Consider the following 16,969-nt stretch of genomic DNA (forward strand, 5'->3'; position numbering starts at 1 on the left):
TCCAAAAGGTCCAAATCAGCTTGTGTCCAGTTAACTATACCAGCTGTGTATCTTATAACTGGTATTGCCCAGGTATTTATGGCCTTGATTGTATTTCCACCATTCAATTTAGATTTCAAATTTTCCTAACTCTGTTGGTGTACTCTCACCTGACAATAGTTTTTACTTCTCCAGCTTGATGTTATCCAACTGCAGAATGCCTAAGTATTTGTAGGCTTCATTTTCTTTGCATTTAATTAATTGGCCATTGGGCATGTCAATTCCCTCACATGCAGTGATTTTGCCCCTTTTATGGATACAGTGGCGCATTTTTCCATGCCAAACTGCATTGAAATATCGGTGCTGAATACTCGGACTGTGTTTGTCAATGATTGGATTTCTATTTCTGACTTTCCATAGAGTTTCAAATCATCCATATATAGTAAATGCGAAATTTTTTCAGCTTCTTTGGCTGTTTGGTAGCCTAATTTCATTTTTTTTTAAGATTACCGATAGTGGGATCATTGCGATGATGAAGAGAAGAGGTGAAAGTGAATCACCCTGGAAAATTCCTCGCTTGATATTAACCATTCTGTAGATCTCAGTCCCTACTGCCAACTCAGTTTCTCCATTGTTTCATCGCCTTTTCAGTAAAGGATGTAATATTTTGCTAATGCCAGTTGTTTCTAAGCATTTTATGATCCAACTATGTGGCAGTGAGTCAAATGCCTTTTTGTAATCAATCCAGACCATATTATAGCAATAGCAGTTAGACTTATATACCGCTTCCTAGGGCTTTCAGCCCTCTCTAAGCGGTTTACAGAGTCAGCATATTGCCCCCAACAACAATCCGGGTCCTCATTTTACCCACCTCGGAAGGATGGAAGGCTGAGGTCAACCCTGAGCCGGTGAGATTTGAACAGCCGAACTACAGAACTTCAGTCAGCTGAAGTAGCCTGCAGTGCTGCATTTAACCACTGCGCCACCTCGGCTCCTTATCGGCTCCTTATATTCAAGTTCGTTTTTCTGTTCTTACAATTTTCTAATATCATTTTATCAATTAGGAGCTGATCTTTTGTGCCCCTGCTCCTTCTTTTGTTGCCTTTTTGCTCTACTGGCAAGATGTTGTTTGTTTCCAAATAATCCATCATGTTATCTGCAATAATGCCTGTGAGCAATTTGAAGGTTGTTGGCAAGCATGTTATTGGTCTGTAGTTTTCAGGTGTTGTTCCTTTAGTTGCATCTTTCTGAATCAAGTATGTTTTTCTAGTTGTCAACCATTCATCAATTTGGCCCTTTTGTAAAATTTCATTCAGTTGCCTGGCCAATATTGCATGTAAACTGGTCAGATATTTGAACCAGAAACCATGTAATTGGTCCTTTCCAGGTGAGTCCAATTCTTTACCTTTTTAACTCGATTTTGACCATCTCAGTTGTTATTTCTAATACTTGCATTTGTTTGTTGCCAATTCTTTTCTCAAAGTCATGTATCCACTTTGCTTCCTGTTGCAGTCCTTTGCATTTTCCCACAATCTTTCCCGAATTCAACTGTGCCTGTTTTTCTGGTTTTTCACTTTTGGTGTCACCATTCCATTAAGACTATGATAAAAACGCCGTTGGTCTGATCGAAATTGCTGATTTTGTTTATATTGGATGATTCATGCCTCATATCTTTCAATTTTTCTAGCTGTGCTGTTATCTGCTGTTTTACACTCTTACAGCTTCATTGATGTTTCTTGTATCCAATCTATATCTTCTGATTAGCCGACCTATGATTTTGTTGTTTCTAAGCCGTTGCTCATGCATGTTCTTTAAGTTACTAGCATCTGCCCTTAATTTTTTGATTTTTTGTATTATTATTATTATTATTATTATTATTATTATTATTATTATACAATTGTATCACAGCGGCCAGTTGTTTCACCGGATTTGGCATTGGTTACTAGTCGGGCCCCACCAGGGGCCTAGGACGTCGTAACGTATTTCTTAATATGCATGCAGATCCAAGCAGTGCGGCTTTTGCATTTGACCTGATGGTGATTTTGTCAATTTTAAATGTTTTAAATGTAATTCCAGTGCTTTTGGAATAGCACCCAGTGTGCCAATTACCACTGGAATTACCACTGCTGGTTTGTGCCATAGTCGTTGAATTTCGATTTTAAGTCCTGGTATTTTGCGATTTTTTCATGTTCCTCTCGGCGACCCTGCTATCACCAGGTATTGCGATGTCTATGATTGTGACCTTATTTTTCTCAACCAGTGTGATGTCTGGTGTATTATGCGCCAGTATTTTGTCGGTTTGTATACGGAAATCCCACAAGATCTTGACCATCTGATTTTCGATGACTTTTTCAGGCTGATGTTCCCACCAGTTTGTTGCTGTTTTAATATTATAATTTTTGCACAAATTCCAATGGATCATTTGTGCTACTGAATTGTGCCGCAATTTATAATCAGTCTGCATGATTTTTTTACAGCAGCTGAGTATGGTGATCAACAGTTTCATCAGCTTCTTTGCAAAGTCTGCATTGGCATCATCAGAGGATTTTTCAATTTTGGCCTTGATGGCATTTGTTCTTGCGCCAGCCAGGATTAGTGACTCTGTTTCTTTCTTTAATGTACCTGTTGTTAACCATAACCAAGTTTGTTCACTTTCCACTTTATCTTTTATTTTTTTCCAGAAATTGGCCATGCAGTGCTTTGTTCTGCCAACTCTCCATTCTTGATTTTATCACATCTTTTCTGTATTCTTGTTTCGTCTGTTGGGCCTTCAGTAGATTGTTTGTTCTTTACTTCGATTAATAGATGTTCTTGGCTTCTTGGGCCCGACCCAGGGGCCTAGGACGTCATAACGTATTTTCGTAATATGCATGCAGATCCAAGCAGTGCGGCTTTTTTGCATTTGACTGATGGTGATTTTGTCAATTTTTAACTGTTTTAAATGTAATTCCAGTGCTTTGGGAATAGCACCCAGTGTGCCAATTACCACTGGAATTACCACTGCTGGTTTGTGCCATAGTCGCTGAATTTCGATTTTTAAGTCCTGGTATTTTGCAATTTTTCATGTTCCTTCTCGGCGACCCTGCTATCACCAGGTATTGCGATGTCTATGATTGTGACCTTAGTTTTCTCAACCAGTGTGATGTCTGGTGTATTATGCGCCAGTATTTTGTCGGTTTGTATACGGAAATCCCACAAGATCTTGACCATCTGATTTTCGGTGACTTTTCAGGCTGATGTTCCCACCAGTTTGTTGCTGTTTTAATATTATAATTTTTGCACAAATTCCAATGGATCATTGTGCTACTGAATTGTGCCGCAATTATAATCAGTCTGCATGATTTTTTTACAGCAGCTGAGTATGTGATCAACAGTTTCATCAGCTTTCTTGCAAAGTCTGCATTTGGCATCATCAGAGGATTTTTCAATTTTGGCCTTGATGGCATTTGTTCTTGCGCAGCAGGATTAGTGACTCTGTTTCTTTCTTTAATGTACCTGTTGTTAACCATAACCAAATTGTTCACTGTCCACTTTATCTTTTATTTTTTCCAGAAATTGGCCATGCAGTGCTTTGTTCTGCCAACTCTCCATTCTTGATTTTATCACATCTTTTCTGTATTCTTGTTTCGTCTGTTGGGCCTTCAGTAGATTTTTGTTCTTTACTTCAATTAATAGATGTTCTTGACTTTCTTTAATAATCAGCCAGTGCATGTTTTTCTTCTTCAACTGTTTGCTTCACTTGTAATAATCCTCTGCCACCTGATTTTCGGGGCAGGTACAGTCTATCAGTATCACCATGTGGATGTAAACTGTAGTGCATTGTCATTAGTTTCCTGGTTTTTCGGTCCAAAAGGTCCAAATCAGCTTGTGTCCAGTTAACTATACCAGCTGTGTATCTTATAACTGGTATTGCCCAGGTATTTATGGCCTTGATTGTATTTCCACCATTCAATTTAGATTTCAAAATTTTCCTAACTCTGTTGGTGTACTCTCGCCTGACAATAGTTTTACTTCTCCATGCTTGATGTTATCCAACTGCAGAATGCCTAAGTATTTGTAGGCTTCATTTTCTTTGCATTTAATTACTTGGCCATTGGGCATTTCAATTCCCTCATATGCAGTGATTTTGCCCCTTTTATGGATACAGTGGCGCATTTTTTCCATGCCAAACTGCATTGAAATATCGGTGCTGAATACTCGGACTGTGTTTGTCAATGATTGGATTTCTATTTCTGACTTTCCATAGAGTTTCAAATCATCCATATATAGTATATGCGAAATTTTTTCAGCTTTTTTGGCTGTTTGGTAGCCTAATTTCATTTTTTTTAAGATTTACTGATAGTGGGATCATTGCGATGATGAAGAGAAGAGGTGGAAGTGAATCACCCTGGAAAATTCCTCACTTGATATTAACCATTCCGTAGATCTCATTCCCTACTGCCAACTCAGTCTCCATTGTTCATCGCCTTTTCAGTAAAGGATGTAATATTTTGCTATTGCCAGTGTTCTAAGCATTTTATGATCCAACTATGTGGCAGTGAGTCAAATTGCCTTATATTATTATTATTATTATTATTAGTAGTAGTAGTAGTAGTAGTAGTAGTAGTAGTAGTAGTATTTCATTAAACATGAACTCAGTCAACTGAACATTCAAAATGCATCACAATACCATTGACTGGTACTATGGTTGATACGGGTTGCTGCCAGCGTCCTAGGTATCAGCCAAGTACCTTCTAAATATACGATGTTCCAAGTAGCACAGTTTTTTGCAGTTCTGCTGGTGTTATGCAGGAAGCTGTAATCTCTTGATGTATTTTTTTAAATTCTTGGATATGGTGCCAAGTGCCCCAATGACAATGGGTATCACTGTCACATGTTTCATCCATAATCATGTAGTTTTGATGGCCAGGTCATGATATTTCGTTACTTTTTGTAGATCGTTTTCTTCGACTCTGACATCTCCTGGTACAGCGATTTTCAATAAATTGTATGCTTCAATTTTTGCAACTGTGATATCTGGTGTGTTGTGTTCTAAATGACAATCTGTCTATATTCAAAAGCCCCACAAGATCTTCACCTTTTCACTTTTGACAACTTTTTCCACCTTATGTTCCCATGACTTTTGGATACAGGTAAGTCATATTTTTTACATAATGACCAGTGGATTAGTTTAGCAGTCGGTCATGTCAGCTTTGTAATCAGTTTGCGTTGATTTTCTGCACTAACATATTACATGTGAAACAGTTTTGACTTTGTCATTGCAAAGCCAGCAATTTGGATTGCTGGTGATTTTTTGAATCTTCGCTTTCATGGCATTAGTATGTTCTTGAGCAGCAAATATTAAAACTTCCATTTCTTTCTTGATGCTTTCCATCTTAAGCCATGCTCATGTCAAGTTGTTATCACATCTTCCTTCTATATTTTCAAGTGCTGTCCATGCAAGGCTTTGGCTTTTCATCCATTTAATTTGTCATCTAGCTATTTTTCCTTATATTCTGCCTTTGTTTCTGTTGTTTTAATAATGTTCTCCATTTTCACAGCCTGCAGCAATTGGTACTTTGGTTCACATAGTCATTCAAACTTTGCTTTTCTTCTTCTACAGTTTGATGGACTTGCAATAGCCCTCTGCCGCCTATTATTCTTGTCAGGTACAGCCTGTCGACATCACTTCATGGATGTAAAGTACATATTCAAAAGTATACATGTTTCCGGTCCAAATTTTCCAGTTCAGACAAAGTTCAATTAATAATTCCAGCTGGGTAGCATATCACTGGAACTGCCACTGTATTAATGACTTTAATTATGTTTCCAGCATTCAGTTTTGATTTTAAAAATTTTGTGGACCTTCCTGATGTATTCCTTTTGCATGGACTGTTTGACATTTCCATTCAAGATGTTATTTGTAACTGTCATTATTTATTATCTCTTTTATTCATTAAACATTGAAACTCAGTCAACTGAACATTTAAAATGTGTCACAAATATAATTGACAGACATGTTGTTATTGTTGTTGTAGCAGTAGTAGTTATTTACACAAAGGTGAAATCACAGCTGCCAGTTCTTTAGCTGATGTTCGCCTTCATATGCATGTAGCATCTAGCAAGAATCTAGGATGTCATCATGTATTGGTATAGTGTGTGGATCCAAGCAGTGGATTTTGTAATTGATAGATGAAAATTTTGTCAATGCGCATATTTTCGAAGCGTGGTCTACATTTTTTTTGAATGGCACCCATTGTGTCAATAACCATAGCCAGTGATGCCATATCTTTTCACTTTCATTTTCAGAAGTTTATATTTTGTGATCCATAATTCTTTGTCTTTTATCTACTATCCCCTGAAATTGTGACACAAATTAGCCATATTTTCTTCTTTTTAGCCTAAATCTGGTGTGTTATTTATTAGATTTTTGTTCTCTCTCTCTATGTATATATGTCATTATCATCATCGTCGTTGTCGTCAACATCATCATCATTTTATCCACTGCAGGATGAAGGCCTTTCCGCATGTTTCCAACCACTATGTGTCCAGAACTTTTTTTTGCCAATTGGGCCTACAATACTAGCTGACGTCGTTGATCCATCTTTTTTTAGGTCTCTTTCATGGATGCTTTTTATCAAGCGGGATCTTTCTATGACTGCCTTGGTCCATCTGCCATTCATCAGTTTTTTTGCTATGTGACCAGCCCATTTCCATTCCAATTCTTTACTCTCTTGATGATATTGCATACTTTCGTTTGTTCTCTAATCCATGTGCAGGTCTTTCTACCTTGTCTTGTGATGCCAAGCATGTGTCTTTCCATGGCTTTTTGTGCCACTCGTAACTTTTGTATTGATTGTGAGGTTAGTGTCCATGCTTCATCAGCATATATTAGAGAAGGTAGCACATACTGATCAAATTTTTTCCCTTCAGACAAAGGGAGAAGTTGTCTTGAAAATACAATAAAGGAAATTGGGCAGCATGTTAAATATGATTGACAGGCATTCGGAATTAAGCATAATTTTCAAGAACAACCTCCCCTATGTATATATATATTTGTATTTCATTGCTGTCCTAAATCAAGTCACCATGTGATTGGGCCCAATTTTACAACTATTTTTATGTGATCATAAGCAAATTAGTGGAGTATTTAAGCAAATCACATGTTTCTTAAATGAATTTGGCTTCCCCAAATTACAGGCAAAAAAGGTTACAAATCAAGATCATGTGATATAGGATGCTGCAGCTGGTCATAAATGTGAGCCTGTTGCCAAATGTTCGAATTGCAATCAAATGATTGCGGTGGTGGCATGACAGTCATAAGGACAAGTAAGGGATGTAAAGCATGTTTTCCTAAGCCATCATAACTGAATTGTCACTAAACAAAATTAAGGGCTACTTGTAGAGAACAACATTGCCTTTTTTTTTAATGACAAGTTCCCAGTTATCAACATTGATAGCTTAGCAGGAGAGAAAAACATTACTTTGCTTTACTGTGCAAAACATCTGTTTATATCCCACTTTTCCATATGTACAATACACAATTGCCTTAGAGTGATTAAAGTATACATTAAAGAAATATAAGCATAAAAACCAATTAAAATCAAGACTAGCTATCATTAACTAATTTAAATCACAAGCTAAGGTCTATATACCTTTAGCTCACTCAACAAACTGATGGGAATAATTGCTAAGCAAATTAGGCTTTAAATCTGGGCTTTTTTTCCCCATATTTTAGATTCTGCAGCTGAGAAAACTGAAAGTATATCAGCCCAGCCACAACATCATCACAACTTAATGTGTTCTTTTGCTTGGCAGTTCATCCTAAAACTCTGGGTAAAATCAAGTTCTTAGTTTTTGTGCTTGATAGCAATAGTAGACCAATTCTAAAACTAAAAATGAGGTAATTACATATGCCAAAGGTTACTGGTTTGAAAAACAGTAACCTTTGTATTGCAGGAAAAGGATTTATATTATTTGTAGTTCATTGGTTGGGGTGGGGTGGGGGACAGCTCTGTGGAAAAGCTGCCAGTTGTATGAGATTAATAACAGAGTTTCTTTAAATCTTTTAATTACTATTTTCTTAGTAATACAATAACTAAATCCAGTCACCATTTAAGGTTTGAAATATGATTACTTTTAATCAGTATTTCTGAACAGCAGGCAAACTACCACATAGAATTTGTCACATAATCAGAACTTGATATACTTTTTAAAAAATTAAAAATATACATTAAATACTTTTCAACACTGTTTTTCTTAACAGTGCCATCCTATATATGTCTCTCAGAATTAAATTCCATTGGGCCTAAATGGGGTTTAGCTAAATTATATAGGATTGGCCTTTATTTATCTGACAGCCATTGAGTTGCTTTTATACTGTGTAGTCTCAAAGAGGCTCAGTAAAATTTTAATAACCAAAATCTGCAATAAGGCACAACAGTATGAAATCCTCCTGTTTAGGGCTCTAGCCAGGGTTCCAGATAGTCATTGATATACAGTACCTATTTGACCTCTTCATCTGCACAGCTTAGCTTTATGTGACTGCTAAATATGTTCTCCATTCAAAGTTCTCATTGCAATATTCTTTCCCTTCTTTCTTTCTCCACACACTCTTTATTCTAATATTGCCTGTTTTATCATTGTATCAATTTTCTGGCCAATTCACAATCAATACAATGGAAGTAAATTGTATCAAAACCCACATACATATAATGTAATAATCCCAGAGTCAAAAGAAGCTTATTTGAAATGTGTTTTGTAGGATTCTTGAAGGCATTTGGATTCTCTTGTTTTTGAATTATCCCAATTATATTTATTTTTCAATAGAAGAAAATATATGTACTCAGGGTTGAACTGTGGAGTCCTGGTGCTCTCTGAGTTTGGTTTTGCTTGCAGACATTTCATGGCCAACTAAGTAACATGTATGCTGAGAGTAAGTGTGGGATTTGCTCTCTGTTTATATACAATAGTTTGCCCTGCCAGTGTTGGTCTAGATGTGGTTTTCTAACTAGTAGTTCCTTGATTAGTGTATTGTGTTCTGCTTGATATTTGTCTGTGTTAATCCCTGTTATCTGGGAGTTGCCTGCTGGAGAGGACCTGTTCTGCATTTTTGTGTTGTTTCTTTCTGAGATTTTTTATGTCTCTTTTGAATGGTGGTTTATTTCTATGTGTTTATGGATGTTTATTTTTGTCACTATATATATTTTACTGGATATGATTTAATTTTATCTAATTAAAACTGGCTCACATATAGAAAAGAACAAAAATAAAATACAAAGAAGATTGACAAAAAAACATGTGCAAAATACCTAATTAGGGGATCCATCTAGTGTAACCCAGGCCTGGGAGAACAACTAGGTTTCCAACATCTTTGGGAATGTCAAGGATTGGAGGCCTCATAGATTTTGGGAGGGATTGCATGCCAAACGACAGGTATCATAACTGAGATATTAATTTATGTATACTGAGTAATATGAAGATTATATAAGAGTTCTATTTCCACTAAATAAATCATCAACTTGTTTCACTATTATTGCACTGAATTCTGCTAGATTAAATCTAATAGTGACTATAGTGTAGACACAGGGAGGTCTAATGAACACTTTAGGTTAAAGTGAATATTCCAAACAATTTAATGCATTTGAGAACAAGGGGAAAATCTCTCTTTCTTACAATGGACACATTCATTATTTATTTTCTATATGACCAGAATTAAGAGTCCAAATAATAATTTGGGGGCCCTCTTTTCTATAGATATCCCTGTTATTAATACCAAGACATTTCTACAAAATACATTTCCATATACACTTCTTTACTCCCCTTGAGGGTACTGTATATACTCGAGTATAAGCCTAGTTTTTCAGCCCACTTTTTGGGCTGAAAAAAGCCGCCTCGGCTTTATACTCGAGTCAGTGAAAATTTGCCCGAAATGGAGGAGAAAAAGGGGCGGGGCCATGCCGCTGGGTGACACTCGTGAATGGCCCAGTGCCCCTGTGAGTTTCCCCTCCCTCTGTGTCAGTTTGCCGCGCAGCGCGCACCGCACCATCCCCCTCCTCACGTTCTAATGTAATGCAGGGCTGTCTTACGATTCCCCTTCCTCCCACTCCTGCCGCTCTGCAACCGATGTCCCACCTCCTCCCTTGTTATGGCAAGCAGCCACATAGCGATGTCCCACCTCCTCTGGTACAGTGATCCAATGATAGGAATCACTGTGCCGTGTGTCATAGGAGGCGGGACATCGCTCCCGCGGCTGCACGGGACATCATCATCACAGCGGGACATCAGCATCAGAGGTGAGTGATACGTATTCATTGAATACACCGCTAGTTTACTGTTTTTCTTTGAAATAAATATTCAAAAACATATTGGTATCTATTTTATTTTTGAAATTTACCGGTAGCTGCTGCATTTCCCACCCTAGGCTTATACTCGAGTCAATAACTTTTCCAGTTTTTTGTGGTAAAATTAGGTGCCTCGGCTTATATTCGGGTCGGCCTATACTCGAGTATTAACGGTAACCTGAAAATTCTTATTCTCTGCCATTTGTTTGATATTTCTTTCCATTCATCTACTCACTTACTACAACAGCTGCATCTTATTTCATGATCCATGTCTCTTTGCTTCATTTTAACTTATGCTTTCATTTGAGCTTACTTTAGTTATTCAGCAAAGACAATATTACTAACCACATTTTTTAATAAAAAAATATTTCTGCTGAAGTTTTGCATACCAGGTGGATTTTGAAAAATAATACAAAAGGCCTAACAAGCCCCAACAGGATATTAATAGCAGGTGAAGATACCTGTGATTCATTCTTTATTATTTCTTTCCATCAGTCTCCTTCACTGATATGTAAGAGATCAAGTATTAAATCAGTAGTCGGTCAAACCAAATTGAAATATATCAGTTCTCAAAGCAAAGCAGACCAAAAGAGGGAATTAAGGAGATGAAGGAGTGGGTCTACATATTAAAAAACTGAAGAAAAAATCATGCAATGGGGAAAAAAATGAAGAACCAAGATAGAAATGTAAGAAGAACTAATGTGTTCCCATTTCCTTTAAAGGTTTCCCAATTATTTATGATAACTGAAAATATTGTGACATCTGTAGACAAAAGACTAAGTTTTATGTAGTGCTACAAGTTTCTAGTCAATGAATTGCACTTCTCTACTGTTGCTATTAATATAACAAATGGAATGATGCAATTGTACTATGTGGTAGTAGTGGCATTCTATATAAATGAGAACATGTATTAAATAAAGAATGAATTGGTGTACATTCTTACTGACTTATTAAGTAACCCTATTTCTAGGATTCTTGTTTTAAATGAGTTTGGAACAATCATTTATCTTCCCTTTTACACTCAGCTTCAATTAAAGCATTAATTGATTTTTTTGCACAGAATAACAAGAACAGATGTTTACCTTAAGAAATTAATAATTTAATTAATTTAAATTATTTGGACTGATTTTTTTCCACTTCTGGAAGGTTTAATCCAATTAATGGAAATAATTTCAGTTCATATTGAGGACACTAAGTAAGTTAAGGAAATACCTTACTTAATAACCAAATTAAAGAACAAGATATGAATTTTTAAACAGTTATTTAGGGGGTGGGGATCATGTGGCCTGGATTTGTCCCGTTTTATGCTTTTGTCTAGAGTGCATTTCCAAAAATATTAAGTTACATTTGAGCACTGTGAAGAACTTTACTTTTTTCATATCTTATTCTTTAATATAATTTTATTAAAAGTTTTTAAAATAATGAAAATATTTAAAGAAAGAAGTTAAGGAAGAATACAAAATAAGTAAGAAAGAAAATAGAAAATAAAAAATTATAAAGTAGCTTCCAGGATTTTGACAATGGTATAAAGGATTTTTTAAACTCTTCTTTTCAGATTCCAATCATAATTTCTTTCCTTCAATGTTACTTTGTGTCAAAGTTCTTAGCCCATTTATATATAGTCTTTCACTTGTTTTATTTTCTGTTTCAATTTCAACATAAGTTTATTGCACTTACATGTTCATCATTTCTACATGTCAACTTCACCTGGTTCATTGTTCAACTTCTGTCTTTCTGCTGCTCCATTCCATTATTCACTTTTCTACTTAATCTTTCTCTTATCTGTACATATGAAACTATAAAAACTAAATCCCTTGGGGGCCAGTGCTGTTCTCAATTTCATCTTATATTTCCATGTCCTTCTTCTAAGAACTCTAGATAAGTTAATCATTTTTCTTTACCAGCAATCTTTTTTCCCCCTATAAATGCTTCTTGTGTGAGATCAATAAGGCATTTTTGGGGCACACTCTGGGTTTAATATCTGTTCCATATTCTCAAATGCACTACTAATTTGAAGATTCTTAAAATCCACATTAATCTAACATTATTATACCATAGAAACTATGCCACCTGAACCACACATTAGGCCCTTCTAATTCTGGTGTTTTTTTAAAACTATTTTCTCATAGCAAATCAATGATTATTAGATGTTTATTCCCAAACTCGTTAGAACTCTGTAAACATAATAAATATGAGACACAAACAAACAAGCAAACAGAATGGTGCCGTTTGGCCAGCAATCACATTCTCCTTATGTTGGGAAATATAAGGGGAATAGAATGTCAATTTATTTTAAGGAATGAGCATGCAGCGATAGGTAAATTGATTGAGATCCCAAGCATGAAAATGGATGAAATGTATTCTAACATGCTAGAATGGAAAGAATACCTTCCCCAGTACTCTTGCCCCGATTAAAATAAAGAATTTAATAGATATTAGTGGACGGTGAAAAACACTGCTGCTCTTTAACATAATTAGACATTCTAGAACTGTAAAGCATTGAAGAACTAAACATCACAAACATTACAAGGACTGAGCCTTGTCTGAATGAATGAATGAATGCTTGTATGTATACACAAAAGTTATAGAACCTTTTGATCATTGAAACATTAATATTGTCTTCATTTTCTTTGCATCTAATGATTCCCTCTCTATAGGTATAACTTTTGCCAAGATTGTAAGACCTTTGGTAATATACTGTATGTTATGCTACTGACATTGCTCATTAGCCCTTCCCACAGTTTCCATTTAGGATTAGGTGTGGATGATAACTTCTTTTAATTTCTGGGAAACAAATGCATGATTTTCAAAAGTTCCCCTTTCAGAGAGTACTTTTAGTTTAGATTTAAAACAGTAATTGTACCACTTACCATTTATATTATTACATGATTTTAGACAAGTCTCAACTTCAGTTCTAATTATAATGATTAAGATCAATTTTCAGATACAAAGCAACATATTCAAGGTACCAATACATACTCAAAAATTCATTTATTTTTTTTCTTCTCTTGTACAATGGTAGAAAAAAATATTCATCTTGCAATAATATATTTTGGTGACTGCAACTTAGTTGTAGATTTAGCACTTGTGAATTCTACTCTATGATCCTTTGCAAAGTTGGGAGAACAACTAATATATTCAACTATGATCACCCCATTTCAGGTATCATGGCATACCACTGTATATCATGGAAAGTGGCTACATTTTTTCCCATAGCTCTGGTATGAAACAATCATTGCTCCAGTGGAAAATCAGAATGTTAAAATATTTGTGGCAGAATTTTAAAATAGAGTCAACCACTGTCTGTCATGACTATTACAAATCATCAAGACTGTAATATGGATTCTACATTGTGTCAAGTGGCTCACCAAAAGGTCCTCTGATGGCCTTTGTGGTAAAGAATATCATATTATTAAGAGTTGGCTAGCAAACATAAAATAATACTGATATGATCTGGACTTCATTGAGCATACTAGAATAGCCAGGAATGCTTGATGGAATTCAAAACAAAAATACAAGGAACGTAAATATCTAGCTTCAAGCACAGATGGGTATAATTCCTATTTGCTGGTTTTTCCAGTATAATTCTACCAAGGAAGTAGTCATATATGATTTGATTTATGGCATTCTATACAGTCATGTGACAAACAAGTCATACTGTTTCTATTGTCCAACTAGCATAATCAGAGTTAAGAGGTAGAATTCTGAAATAGAAAACTAATATATATACATTGGATGTGTATTGCTAGAAATAACAGAATGGACTGAAATTGAAGAAACAAGCTTATTAAACAAACAGGAAAATTAATGTAAGTGATAAAATATTGCTAATCGATAGAATAGGGAAAAAATCTATTTAACTAATTCCAGTGGCAAGTATAATTTTTAGTCAGTGTAATATGCAATATAATTTGGATACTAAAACAGGGGGGGGGAGAAGGAAATATTCATACTTACTGATTTGATTTCTTACATCATTTACTTTTTGTCCCAAAGATTTGGCTTCAGCAAACCTGATAAAAGCAATCAAGTTTAGAATTTTTACTAATGCATAGTACAACTAGTCAACATTTCTATACTATTTTCAGTTGTGGTTTGCCTGCACATTAAGTTAAAGTTGAATCTATGGAAATGAATCACATAAGACTGACAAAGTGGCAAGTTTGTATTTTGTACTGAAAATGTGTGTGTTTATGCATACACACTGTTACTATTACACGCTCTGTTACTTTTAACAGTAACATTATCTCTATTAACAGAGATAAAGTTATCTTTTTCACTCTGCATTCTGATATTGTTAAAATTATTCAGCATCCTCATTCACCAAATCAAATGCTTTGATTGGGTATTTTGCTAATGTTATTTCTTTAAAACAAATATTTGAGGAAGAAGGAAGGAAGGAAGAAAAGAAGGAAGGAAGGAAGGAAATAATCAATCAAATATCCTATGCCAGAGATAAGAAATAATAGCAATAATGATTATGCTTATATCCCATAGTGCTTTACAGCATTCTCAGAACAATTTACAATGTAGAAGCATTATTTGCATATTGGCCCAACAATCTGGGGCCTCATTTTACTGACCTAGGAAGGATGGAAGGCTGACTCAACCTTGAAGTACCTTAAACCTTAACCTTAAAGTATGATTTAGTCCAAGTCCTACTCTTTTTCAGCCCCCCCACTTTTTGAAAGCAATATTAATATTTGATTTTTTTTCTTAGAACAAAACAAAGAAGAAACATGTTTAATTTTGCTAGCCACCCAAGTCACATATTGAGATGGGCAGTCATATACATTAATTAAATAAATAAACAAACCAACAAACATCTGTGTTAAACCAACAGGTGCTAATCTCTCCATGGTCTAAAAAAGTGGTATCTCTCAGACCAGGAAGTGAATGAATTCAGACTTTGCTGGTAAGAATGTCCTACATGACATCACTTCTACTAGTTACATTTGGTTTCTAGGTGCTTTCTAAATAACAATAACTCTGTATCTATGAGTTAAAGAAGGCAATATGTCTTTGAAGATAAATCTGACTTATATTTGTGTGGACAGAGCTATATTGTTTTCTTGTCAGTTATACAGAAGTGATCTACCATTGCCTTCTTCTGGAATGTGTTTTGATTTCCCGTCTAGCCTATAGCACTGGGATTTCCTGGTGGCCTAGCATGCAAGCATTAACAAGGTCTGATTCTTTTTTCACCATCAGCCATGATTTGCTACATTGCTACCACTGCTGTGACTAGTTCTGCTTTTATAACCTCTCAAGTATCATGATGCTTTAATTCTATTAATAAAGTTGTAATAATTAATGAGAGGAGATCCCATGGACAAAATCCTGAGGACAAATGGAATGTAGGGAAGTTGGGAACTTCTCAAAACCCAGATGCTGAAGGTATAAATGCACACTATTCTGAAAAGGAAAAATGGGAGGGAACCAGGAAAAACCTCTCTCTATGATTAGCTTTTTCAGTTTTAACTGAATTTAGAATCCAAAGCGTATATAGAAAATGGGGTGGGTGGGAACAGTCACCAAAGAGTTATGGCAGCAGATGGAACTAACGCTTGCTTAAAGATGGCAAGTAGGACCAGCAATTCCATCCCTAAGGAACATGTTTGTAAGATGCGGTTTTAAAATGCAACATCATGTGACTGCAGTTGTGACAGTCCCAGATGTTGTTCTTAGAATCCTGCTTGGTTGCAGTGTCCCATGGCCACGTGATTGCTGCTTGCAACCTCCTGCCAGCTTCTCCAGTGACTTTGCTTATCAAAAGATGGTAGTGAAAGTCACAAATGGCGATCAGGTGATTCCAAGATGCTGCAACATTGTAACTGCAGACCAGTTGCCAAAGTGTCAGAAGTGCAATCATGTGCCTCCAGGACACTGAGACAGCTGCAATTACAAGGACCCATTTTCAGTCTTCATTCAGCACTGTATTGTTTTCATTAGTTTGATCTTTGTTATATTTAATTTTATTCCCATTTTTTCACTATGCTCATTGACTTTTATTACCAGACCTTGAAGATATTTTGCATTTTAGTTATTAAATAGTATTATTAGCATAGCACAAATTATTGATGGTTCTTCCTCCAATTTTAAAATCATGCCCATCTTCCCTTCATATTGAGCATGTAGGATAGGTAAATAAAGGAAGAATATATTTAGCAGACATTTAATAGGACTTTAGTGCAACTTTAATAGTACCATTGAGTGAGAAGTTGTTGAACTGTATACCATATTGTGATGATTGAGATCTGAAATTTCCTAAAACATTTTGATGTGTTTATTAAATGGTTTTAGGCAATTTCAGATCTCAATCATCACAATATGTTTTAACACATAGTAGTTAACCGATATGCTACTTGTAATTTGCCTCACCTGCATCTGCATATCCAAAGTATTTTTTCTCCCATTCTCTTTCCTTCAGGACATCCCCCCCCAATTTAAATCCTACCTTAGTCTAGCCACTCTATGTGTCTGATAAAGTGAGCTCCACTCATGAAAGCTTATACCTAGTAATAATATTTGTTAGTTGTAAAAAGGTGTTACAAGAGACCATATTTTACTCTTCACCCCAAGAGTTAAGAAGTAGGTAGGTAACACTTTGCTAATATGAATGAGTTTACATCTTCAAGAACAAAGTAGCTACCTGCAAGAGTCTTAAG

General features: G+C 35.6%; 1 protein-coding gene across 1 annotated transcript in view; it reads right to left on the minus strand.

Annotated features, from left to right (window-relative positions):
• The window catches only part of KIF6 (kinesin family member 6), a 125,947-nt gene that overhangs the window by 43,518 nt on the left and 65,460 nt on the right, over positions 1-16,969 (minus strand). The window contains 1 exon segment of the mRNA XM_032216948.1: positions 14,259-14,314. Coding sequence (XP_032072839.1) covers positions 14,259-14,314 — 56 coding nt within the window.

This window comes from Thamnophis elegans, chromosome 4 (assembly GCF_009769535.1).
Source record: "Thamnophis elegans isolate rThaEle1 chromosome 4, rThaEle1.pri, whole genome shotgun sequence".
Classification (NCBI taxonomy): domain Eukaryota; kingdom Metazoa; phylum Chordata; class Lepidosauria; order Squamata; family Colubridae; genus Thamnophis; species Thamnophis elegans.